This window comes from Manduca sexta, chromosome 16 (assembly GCF_014839805.1).
Source record: "Manduca sexta isolate Smith_Timp_Sample1 chromosome 16, JHU_Msex_v1.0, whole genome shotgun sequence".
NCBI lineage: Eukaryota > Metazoa > Arthropoda > Insecta > Lepidoptera > Sphingidae > Manduca > Manduca sexta.
Genome location: NC_051130.1, coordinates 12,569,519 through 12,582,343, shown reverse-complemented (window position 1 = coordinate 12,582,343; position 12,825 = coordinate 12,569,519). Strand labels below are relative to the sequence as shown.

The following is a 12,825-nucleotide window of genomic DNA, read 5'->3' as shown; positions in this document are numbered from 1 at the left end:
CTTGAAAGGATAATAGGCTTTAAATTTACATTAATTAAGGCGTTCTACATCTGACCTCCATTTTGATTGATAAGGTGCCATTACTGTATTTCTAGTATGCTTTTCCCTGTTCTTAGCATCCTACATAGAGTTCACTATTATGGTTTGGTTTCCGTTAAAAAAACAAGACTTCGTCTGGGTTTTAATTAACACGCGACTTGCGAGGTGTTAAAACAGTTGCAAAAAATCTCTAAAACAACCTATTTTTTGCAACCACGATTTACCAAAAAAAAAACATCTTAATTAGGTGTGATTATTCCCCTCAGCCATAATTACTAAAGTAAAATAATGAGTAATTGCCCGCGTTGAATGCTAATTAATTTAATTACAATAATAAAAGTACAAACATGTCGTTTCATGTCATTAAATTTAATTTTCATCAGCATAATACCATAAACTTCGGTTAACTTATCGTGAAACTAATATGCAAAGTTAAACGATGAAATTGTGAACCCTAAATGTGAAAACCCAATTTTTATCACATTAAATAATATTCATGTAACATGCCCGAAGGACTAAGTTAAGGAATTGGCTAACGCGTCTCAAGGGATCGTGTGGAATCGTGTAGAGTGGTAGAGTGGAGCGAATCGAGGCGCACGTAGCCGCCCGCTCCATCCGAGCGACGGACGGCGAATGAAGCGGGGCGGGGGCACGGGCGCTTGCGCGGCGCGGGGCGGGGGCGAACAGCTGAGCGCGCGGGTATATCGACAGCACGTTGCCGCTTAGTCAGTAGTAGCGCTGTCACCGCGGAGTGCCGACGTAGCCGCCCCAACAACACCCCCGTTTGATATGTTCCGATAGCCCCGCAGTACTGACTGAGCTGCGGACGGGACCCCCGCTAAAATTATGACTTTTGGATCGAACGTCGGCGACGAAGTTAGTAGCAGATATCACGTTCTTGGAGAGAAAGTCGGGATAGTGTCCAGATATTGGGAGATTTCAGGCGCCTCCGCAGCCGTCAGGCCACGCTACAGAAGTAAACTGAGGCTATTGGTCGCGCCTTTTGGACTGTTATAAACTAACAAACTTCCCTCGGACTCTAGGCTAGTGTTAAGTGCAATACGTGAACTGTGTTTTTGTGTTTTTTTAAGTTTTCTATTTTTTTCGGGGTTTATTTTTTCGCTGATACAAACGAAAATGGTGCCCCAACAAGTGTCAGATGTGCGGTCCCTGACACCGACGTCCAGTGGATTGCCTGTGTTCGGCTCCCAGTTGGTGGACAAAAATTCATCCACTCCGTACACGGATGCCACACAGGTAAGTGTTTGTAAACTTTTAAAAAGTGAGTATGATATGAAATATGTTTAAAAAAAATCTAAAAATATTTTCAGACTCCTAAAATAATAAAAAAGTTTAAAAAGTTACTAAGCTTGAATATTTTTTCGTAAACGTTCATGATAAATTAAATCGGTAATAAAAATAAAAAAAAAAACAGCAAAAATTCTAATGTAATTTAACATTAACATAAACAAAAATATTGATATTTGAATATAAACGCAAATTAAAATAAAAAAAAAATTATCCATTCAAATCATTTGACATTTATATAAAAAATATCACAATATTTATATTTCAACTGTCGTTTACGTAAACAGGAAATTGTTATGTTAATATTAACATAATAATATTTCCGAGCGCAATAAAAATCATTTTAAACGTCCAACAATAAACTGCATTTTACGATTTTCGATAAAATAAATTTATAAATTCAAAAATGGAATATTGAGCTTCATTACCGAAATAAAAATTAAACATCAAAAAGAAACCTGAATTTTGCAAAATAAAAGTAATAAAACAAAAAGGGAATAAATAAACAAATAACGCGCAATAATATAATTTTATCGCTTGGAAAACGGTCAACACATGGCTAAGTGTGTATTTTATTTTCGTAAACATGTTATGTGGTGACGCGAAATGATAATAACCAAATATAAAATTGTATTACGCGGTTATTTCTTTTTGAGAAAAATATGTTTTTCGTATTTTGGGTAATCATAATACCTTTGAGATACGGATATGTTTGTTTTAATATATATCTGTTTTCTTGCTCTTTGAGTCAGTGTTAGTGGTAGTTTACTCTTTACGAACAAAATGCATTTTAGATAAATCTATTGCTCGGTTGTCGTTAAATCGCTAAGTTATTTAAAAATAGAGATTTGTTAGTTACTGGCTGAAATTGTGTTTATTTTTTCAAGTCCCATGTGGTATTTTTGATATAGGCAAAAACTGACAACAATTTTATTATAATAAACTTTAACATTTCTAAAATCAATCTTTATAAATAAATACTAGATATATAATAATAAAAACAATTTCCTTTCCAAAATCATTCCTAAATTAACGCTTTTCGAATAAAGAATTTCCACGTCTCAATTTAACGCCGGCAATAACCATTAAATAGTACATACGATATAATTTAGTGCGAATTAACGTCGTAAACCAACTCGAAGCATTATACGAGACAGAAATTCAATTCGATTGCTAAACGGGCACCGGACCCGAGTAATGACAAACAGACATGCGATGCACACACTTTAAAATCTCACGTCGCCAGGAAATAAATTGCAAAATCGAATGTGTTTTTAGAAGAAACAGCGCTTCGTATAATACATTTATGGCAGTGTAGAAAGTTCTTGTAGATTTAAAAATGTAGATATTATTCTTTAGCTTAAGATTATTTTTTTTTTACGTTATTTTATCTAAAATATTTGATAACTTTATAGTTTATTCAGTGGCCCTATTGGTATATTGTAAAAAAAATGCATGTCTTACATCATGATTTGATTACATTACAGACAATATTCTTATCTTACAATCCTTTCAATCATATTTTGAAGGAAAGCGTATTATAAATCACATCTTTTTTCTTAATTCATCTCTGAAAGAAAATATATTCCACGCATATCAATTTCATTAAACATAATTCTAAAACACATTACAAAAAATATACTCAAAAAATCACTAATTTTAAGATTCAAAATACAATTACCACCGCTTTAAATTGCAAAATATGACATGGTTCGATTGTTTTATAAAAATAATTATTCAGTATAATCATTGCCGGTTCAAGTCTGGACATGTCGCGTTTGCTTATTGTGTGTAGAGTCGGGTAGTAGCACGAAATATACAACGTATATTGTGCAACTGATTAGTGCTTTGGATCACGTAGGCCTTGTATTTAATTTATCTTCAAATTCAAGGTAAAGGAAATATAATAAAAATAAACTCAAAGAAAATCTTTATTACAATTTCCGTATACCTAATTACCGACTTTTTAGATATTTCTTTTAAAAATAACATTTTAGGTGAAATTTGATTTATTTTATATAGGTATCAGGTGATTCTTCTAAAGTTGAGTTTGAAGTAGAAATACTCCACCTCATTTCGCTTGGCAGAAAATGCTTATAGCATTTTAAATTCGTCAGTACATGCATGAATTGTAAATAAATACATTATTTACATAACTAGATAATGATTTATATCCTGTTCATTCAACCTATTATTCGCAGGAAACCGACAATAAATCAAGAACATTTTAAAACCTTCTCTATCATAATCATTACCTAATTTGAACAAGTATTAGAATTATGCCACGAACGACAACAACTCCGTAAAGTCAAAACAATCGATATAAAAAATATATATGATTTTATTACCCGCCGCGGTGCATGAAATCACTGGGTGCATTAACATTTCAATGTCATTTGGTAATAAAGTATTTTTAGTCGTTCGGCGTGTGTGCCGCTGACTGCACGCGCAGACGACAGTAGGAAATGCGATTGGCGGTCATTAACAGCACGGCGAAGTTGGAAAACGCTTGGTAGACGTGAATTATCGTTTATTTCGCAGTAATTGAATCATGTTTTAGTAAATGCGAATCGTGAGAATAAATATGGGATTCGTATAACTACAAGTTAAGCAACTCTGTGTTGAAAACGAGAATGAATTTACACATAGACTACATATACTATGTTATGAGTAAATTCAACACCCCTGATACTGATATTTAGTAATTATAGTGCTTTCCTTATAATAAAAGCATTTACATACTAAAAGAGTAAAATCACAATTTTCCTGGTACACATACGAAATTCCCTACATAATTATAATGAGGAAACAATTAGAGATGTATCAATGCGGACGATTACAATAGCTTTTGTAATAACAATTGATTATTGTAACATAATGGGACGATTGTAAAAAATAAAAGCGTTTACAACGCTAGCATTGTGAAATTGTAAAAAATATGAATTAATAAGTAATTAAATAATTCTTGTACCTATATACTTAAATTGTTTATTGATTAGAGTTACAAAACTGCAATAAACGTTATGTATCATTGTAATTTGAACACTATACTATTATGTTGAATGAATAATTACCCTTGAACTTAATTTGAAATATCATTTTGAATCTATAACATAAAAACTAAATACCGTTCACGGACTAATCATGAAAGTATTAAAACTGCATAAAGTCTAAAACCTTGGGGTTGGAGGTAAGTAATTATGAAGTGTTGGCAGCACAAAAAGTATTTTATTTAACGTATAAAGTATTACAATTCTAACCCTTAGGGGAAAATGAGACGAGTTTTGCGTGAGTACGGCTAGTAAAAGGTAGAGTCATATCTAAAATTATTATTTAAATAAATTACACAATGTAGGCTAAGAAATATTTAGAAAAATTAACTGATTTCCATGACGGTAGATTCTATTTAGCCATATTTGATAGTGTAATTTTTTAAATTTTAAATATAAATCAATAGACCAATTCAGAAATCGGCCATTAATAAGGTCCACATATCTTTTTTACTATAAAATCGATTAAAAAATATAAATTACTTTCTGTCCCGAATTTAAACTAAGTTTATTTTATAGATCTCGCATCACAGGGCTCATCACGATCCGTACCGATGATATCCAAAACCGCAAAAAACATAGCAAAATTCTCACAGACGCAGTACAAAAAAATAACATGAAATTTTAGCAAAGGGCGGAGCTCGACGTCGTTATATTCTGTACGAATCGAGTAGGATAGAGTCGTTTTTTGCTCGACTTTTTGCTCGAACATATAACCGACCGTTCTATAGAAGCGGTTTTTTTTTCATTCGCCAAGGTTACACCGATTTCATTACCCGGTTGTGAATGTACATTCTACATTGTTAAAATTAACTATTCCACATTAGACGTTTACTAGATATACTATTGTATAATGTTCATGATTTTTTTATGTGGGCATGGCAAAGTATCCCTACTAATGGTAAGTGGAGTGGGGTCTAATAGAATGTCGACTGACGAGAGATGATTATCCCTCGACAGTCGACACAATTATGCCGGTTGGAACCGGGTATACACAGGCTGATCCCGGAACGCAACACACTTACGTAGGCCACTATGGCGGGTTTTAACAACTTGTGTAGGGTGGTCGCTATCCGGGCGGATATAAATTATATCCTACCACCAGCATTTGTTCTAGTTCGCTTTACGTCTACTATCAGTTAGTAGGTATCATTGGTCATGTCGTCTCACAACTGCGTCCGTATATCAGTAGGTTATTAATTAGTGCAATATCACTGTAAGACCATCTTGTTTTTATCCGCCTTAGCCGAGAGAAACTATATTCTAAATTAGTATTTTTACCTTCAAATAAACTAAATTAAATTCTCAAACCGCACAACAAAACGCAACTATCAAATTACGTAGAGGTGACGCAATACATCCTGTCCGCCCCGTCAAGGTGATGGCGTGATACATTCCCGGTACTAGTAAACGGTTGAAAGTTTTCAGTGGTGTTTACTTACGGTGTTTCGTTTACAACTAGCGCTCACGAAATGTGACCGCGGTGAGGAATTCCCATGTATAAAACTATCACGCTATGTTTATGGCGTCATTCGTTTTATAATCATTTATGAAGATCGTGCATAAATAGTGCGATCTCTACGATTTATAAAATAGTTAAAAAATGTACGTAGTAGTCACTTGTAGTAGCTCATACTGGATAAATCTTGCTAAAGTGTCTCGACCTAGCTTTAAAATTTATTTAAATATTAACACGTGAAGAAAACTACTTTTTTTTAAGCACGTTGCGAACACGGATTGTGAGATTTGGTATAATTAAAGTTTATATGGGGGGGGGGGGATGCATGTGTTACAAATATATTAAATTCGTCGGTCGAATGTGGACTACAGGATGACAACTAGTAGTGTTTAATACATAAACCCGAACGATCAGTTCGTGCTATAATACAAGGTCATCAGGGGACGTCCCTATCAACCAGATGTGTGAAGACGGATTCTTATCTATTTACACAAATCAGCCACTTCAGTTAATATTAGCTATCACACGTGTAAATTTGTGTTTAACGAGATCAATAAGTTAAAAAATCGCGAGGCTTTCGTCTAATTAGTTCGTAAATTTTTATTTTTAAAAATATCACCTATATTTAAGGTTGACAAGGAACACTTTAAAGATACCTTGAAAAGGGGAAACCTATCTACATTGGGCACAGTTCTAAAACAGAAGAAATCAGATGTTTTAGAATCGGCACACAAATCCTCTATCCTGCAACCAAGATCTCATATAGAGCTTCCTATATGTTTCTTTTTCCTAAAACCAAGACCTCAGGACGCATTGATTTCCATCTATCTCTACCATGTGTTTAATACAAAAAGACTACCGTTCGTCCAAAAATACCCGAACCTTCCGGCTCATTTTAGATTAAAAGAAAGTATGATACACGAGGATTAACACGCGTATATTTCCTTGATAACAACCAGAGCTGGACCTTATCATGTATGACAAAATTAATTGGTAGATAAGATAGTGTGATGCATTGCACGCAAGATTCTCTAAGAAGGAGTAGTTTTGTTTGTTTTTCAAATGAAATATATGTTTTAATGTTGCGTAATTTGTATTAACATGTTTGGTTATTTATTGCAAATGAATAAATTAGATATTATTTTCGCGACTCTGAATAAAGCTATTTTTGAATCGTGGGAATAAGTTTTTTATGGTAGAGTTGCTTGCACCGGATAAATAATATCAATAAACGAGTGATATTTCAGCTGATGAAAAATGATTAGCAGATTTATTGATAACTACTCGGATAAAAATATTATTTCCTTGTCCGAAAACTGGATTCGTGGTAGCATAGTAATCCCGCATGTATTTCCCCAATTTTTATCACAGCAATCTCAATCACTGATATTATTCTCAGAAAAATACAATACTGGTAATATACTTTATACTGCATTCAATGACATGGTATTTTTTTGTTTTGCTTCTGCATAATTTGTAATCATGATCAGCCTTTTGTCTATTTCTCATTGCCTATTATTTAGCTTAATTTAATAACATATTAATTTCAACAGCTTCCACTCAAAATTTCCCCAACCTCTCATCAAAAACCACAAATCAAAATAAAATTCTCTCCAATTTTATAAAGCAAAAAATAATCTATTTAAGTAGAGGTTTGCCAAAAACTAAACACTATATAACTCCTGACATAACACTGTGTCTGTCTGGTTGGAATTATGAACGTACGAAAGTAATCGCTTCACTGGCTCTTGGCAAACGGCACGGTTAAACCGCCTACCTAACTGAAAAATGGACAATCAATAACTGATTTTTTGGTAGTGAGAAATATAGAGAGTGAATAACAGTCGTTGAATTCGCTTGTTTGTCGACACGAGACATTGGTGGCTTAAGAGAGAACTTAGAAAATTATTTGCAATATTATTACTGAGTTTTTGAGAAAATTATGGTTGATTTTTACTGGGTAGAGACGTCAAAATCAAGAGGTCTTTTGCGGGTTAAAACTTGTTAATTTCACCTCATTGAAGTAAATATTTTGAACTATGATACCAATCTAATGTTAAACCTCTAAATTCAATAAAAATATGTTAACATTCTATTTAAGATCTGTCAGATAGGTTCAAAGGCTGGTGTAAATGCTGACTTCTGGGCATGCTTACACCTTCCCGAATACGTCCTAGGCCAAACAACATTTATAAATAAGTCATTATATCCATTGACTAAAATAATACTTAACGCCTAAGAAGCTGCTATCACCTCTAGCCCATTATCAAGCATTCTAAATCGCGCTGAATAATGCACAGTTATTCTCCAAAAAATATTTAAAAACAAATCCGGCCTTTTTCATTGCATGTAAGTGTGGTGCCGATTCGGGCTGCCGTCAACGTTGGCCGAATTTATGGCCGGGTTCGTCGGGAATTTTCGTTTTGTCGAGTCTCGCGCGGGTTGCGCTGTTAAAGTTTTTGTTTTGCGGCGGTCGATTAGGGCTTAGGGTTTGTGTAGCGCATATTGTGCTGTAATTAACCGTAATACAGAGTTATTAATGGTTAAAAAGTTTTTGTTAAATGTTTTTGTAGCTATATAACATTAATTTTACGAAAAACGTGACTTCGTTATTGCTTTACCCGGGGTACTCGGTCTGTTGAATTAATTATGTCCTAGTTCCGATAACTGGGGTGAGCTATGAGCATAATTAATGTTCTTTAATTAGAAATATACTCGACAATTATAGAGATAGATTCACCCATTTACATTGTTATTAAGATAATTTATAAAAGTAGGTAGTTTGAAGTATACTAGTACCTAAGTCTTAAAATGACGTCATCATTACACAGTCCAGCTAAACTCCTAAATGCTATATCAAAATCATTAAACTTACTGTAAACTTTAAAAACTCTACCATAAAGTTCAAGTCACACATTAAATTTGATCCCGTAATGTGTATAAATAAGAAATCAGGTGGAAAAGTACATAAGTACGCTGATTGGTTATACAACTTTCCATGATTTGATTAGGTTTAGTGCTGGGACGATGTCGATACTTTGTACGATTTTAAAATAATCCATCGACATTTAACTGAAATTATTTATTACCAGATTTATTTTATTTAAAAGAACCATTGGGCGATGATCTCGCTTGATCTTAAAAAAAGGATGATAAATGATTCTGTTATTGATCAGGTACAAATAAGTAAAATCTAGGTATCGATATCCGGGCTAGACAGTTTATAAATTTGAAAATTACCGATTATAGATACATATTGCTGAAAGCTAAATTATTTTATTTAATTTTAAAACAAAAAGAGTTTGAATGTGAATTTATAAATGCATTTCACAGTACATTAAAAATCAAATGTAAAGTTCATTGATTCAATCAATCGACAGTCATTACTGTACTTTAGTATCAATTTCTTTAGATATTTATGGTCTTTTTTGCTACGAGTATCGTGTTACTTTACAGTAAATTAAAAGTAACAGTTGTGAACACCGGTAGCTTTGTAGGGAGTGGAACGGAATGCTGAGATGAAGGTCCTGGTTCGATCCTATTTTTAAAGTACGCGTACTTTCGCAGTTAATTGTGTATAAGGAATTAAGTGGAATAATGGCCGAATTAATATTAAATGAAAACATCGTCAAAAAAACTACATGTCTAAGAGCTCTTCATGCGGATTTTAAAAATATGTGAAGTTTTTAACTTGAATTAGCGTAATGCGTGAAATATTTTTTTTAGTAGTAAAGGTATTCTTCCCCAGAAACATAGTATGTAATACAGGGTATAAATAATAAATTCGTAATTGTTACATAAGATATCGATAGTCGACAATTCCACATCACTATATTTTCGGTACATGTCGAAGTTGGGACGAAGTTTGATTGGAAATGGACGAGCAACCCATGAGATGTACATTACGAACGCTTCATACGTTATTACTAACCAATCGATTGAGAATCAAGACGAAACACAACGTATTTTAATACACATAAAGATGAAATTGAAAATAAATGTAGAGACAAAATAATAGGTTAAAGGCTCTTCAAAATAGAGCTGAAAACAAATTAAATAACACAGAGCTCATACTGTTCACGCAAAAAGAAATCAGTTTACAGTTAAAATTTATTCAATTTAAAACTGAGCGTAACCGGGCTATAACTCTGAGGAAATTTTGCATATAAATCAAGTGCATCGAACAAATCCTTTAGTTTTACAGACAGACAGCCAGACGCGTTTTTATGTCAAATAAGATCTCCTCATTTACCGACGTGGAGCTGGGTGCCGTAAAATTTACGACTTTCCTTAAAAGACTGTAACCGAAGTGCGGACTTTTTTGAAAACCTTTTTTGATTTAATATGTGAGTGTGTTTAGCGGTTCCAGATCAGACGTAAAAAAACTATGGTACTTACATATATTTAGCATTTCAAGTGGGTAAAAAGTTTTCCGGTTTAATTTATGAGTTTCTTTCTGCTTCTTTTTTCTTTTATTCCTTTTGAACGGACGTTTGGTGGGCACGACAGATTTAAAATAAGCACTTGAAACTTTTAGTTGGTGAGTTCTCATATTATAGAGCGTAGAGAGAAACTTTATAACTAAAACGTCTATGTAGAGTTTAGTCAAATTTTAATCCAGAATTATTTACTGTTTTTTTTTTAAATAAATTAAGTTTATATTCCTGAATATTAATATATTTTTGAATAATAAAATTCAAAATCATCACTGTAATAACTCATTTGCATTCTATTATAATACGCTAGTATTTGATATTATCAAATAAAATATTTCAGCGTAGACACAATTAAGAACCATATCACAAACCTAGGTCTTAGATAAATCTAGAATTTTATTGTCAACTAACATATTAACCTTCAAGTTGAAAACAAGATCATTATCACTGTGGTTATTTTGACATGATAAACAGTATAACAAAAAGCAGTACAGATGCTTTTCGCCTGGCAACCGAACCAGTGCGGCCGGTCCACAAACAAGTTTCAATTGAAATAAAAGTAATCTTAAAGGTCATTGTCGATAATGTACAGCGGCTTGAAAACGAATTTTGTGTACGCGGAAGTTTTGAACGCATTGTTTGAGCCTTTACTGAGATATATGAATTGTATAAGGCTGAATTATGACTACTTTAAGTTTTAATGCAAATTAAATCCAGGAATTATTTGTATGCGATGTTTTTTCGAAAACCATTATAGTATTTATAACAAAAATGGCTGCGGGACAGATAAATCATAATAGTTTGTCGCAGCTTTCACAATATGCTTTTAAACCTCGGCCTGTGTAGATAAGATTATGGGATTTTAGTAGAGCATTTTAAAAACTTTAAAGTGGTATAGGAAATTGGTTTAACTGGTCAGTTGGGTATTCTTTTAATAATAGAGTCTCTTACAACGCGGAGATAATGAGTGTAATGGCAGACCGCGATGAGCAAGACCAGTTAATGGAGTGGTCGTTGAACTTAAAGTAGAGTTGTGTAGAGCCAAGTTCATATATAAGCCTTTATCCTTGAAGAGATAGGTATACCTAGAAGATGCGTTTAGTACCAAATCTTGAGTTGACTTAGTACTTTATCTCTTTAGGTATAGTTTTTTTTTTATTATTTTATAGTACTGTTTTACCTTGTGATCGAACCTTCACAAGTATAAGTAACAGCTAACCAATGAAGCAATTCCCGAGTCAAACTTCATTACTGACAATATCGTTGAAAAACTAGCTTCCAATACCTAGCAAGTTTAAAAAAAACTAAACCAAACCGCACCGTATAAAGTAAAATTTTCAAACGCAGCATCCGATCTCTCGACGGTCCAAACTCGCGGAGAAACTTCGATATTCACTTCGTCGATTAACTTGGCGACTTCATACAATTAGCCACTTAGTCTCTCGGAAAAATCTAACTTGGGCCAATTGAGTTTTCCTATCAAACTTACCTATCTTGAGGTCACGATTCAGTGGCAACTCTTGAAATGGACAGAAACTTTTGCGTTAACCATATTAGTGTTATAATATTAACACAATTTATATTTGGTAGCATAAATTAAAAACCGGTATTATTAGTTGCTATTTTTGTAACATAGTTTTTTATAATTGGAATAAATATACAAAAAATGGTATGTATGTTTACGCCTACATACTGAATGAGTAGGCAGAGATTGAATAACGACTCTACCAGATGCCTTTATAAACCTAAATACCACAAATAATATGAATTAAACAATTCTAAACACAAGCATCAATTAACAGTGAAATTAAAAGCATTATTTCTAAAAATAAACTTACTTATCTATTAAAACTCACATGAAAACTATGCACAAGCTATTTAACATGAATGTTTGACATTTTACGTTGAAAAAAGGCACCGTCTCTACAATTTGTAAATGGTTGGCGTGACTAGCTCGTTGTAAATCCTTATTATTCATAAATTAATCGCGCTACGAAAATTTAACTTTGTTCGTTATTTTTTAGCATTCAAGTCAAATGTCATATTGGAGTGGTTTAGCAGTATGGTAAATTGATATCGACCTTTTACTTATTTGATAGTGGGTGGTAATCGTTTACCGTCAGCTATTAAAATCTTTATCGGCTTCACTATTAATTTTATTTCAATTTTAAAATTACAGTTCAATATTGATTCATGTTTACGCAAATGTTAGACATTAAATGTAGGTAGATATGACTTTAACTTTTTGAATAACCTATCCCTCTCCTCCCCGACCATGAAGGCTGCAAAGTCTTCAAAAGATCGGGCGAAAAGTATTAAATATAAAAAACCGCAATTCAAACCGTAAAACAGTTTTAATACAGTTCAATTTTAAACAACCATCCATCCACGAGGTTTGTGCGTGAGGTGATTTTCTATGAATTGATCTTCTTTGTCACCATTTTGCAATAAAGTATTTCTATCTTAGCATTAAGATAATTAAAAGTAATCCATACATCAAAATTCAATATTGATTGCTCTATTTTTGTTTTTA

The 12,825-nt window shown here is 33.0% G+C and overlaps 1 protein-coding gene across 1 annotated transcript in view; it reads left to right on the top strand.

The window, feature by feature from the left end:
• Window positions 1–759: 759 nt before the first annotated feature.
• The window catches only part of LOC115452507 (putative transcription factor SOX-14), a 97,759-nt gene continuing 85,693 nt past the window's right edge, over window positions 760–12,825 (top strand). The window contains exon 1 of the mRNA XM_037439063.1: window positions 760–1,296. Within this exon, the coding sequence (XP_037294960.1) occupies window positions 1,177–1,296 (120 nt within the window). The 5' untranslated portion in view covers window positions 760–1,176. The remainder of the gene's footprint in view (window positions 1,297–12,825) is intronic.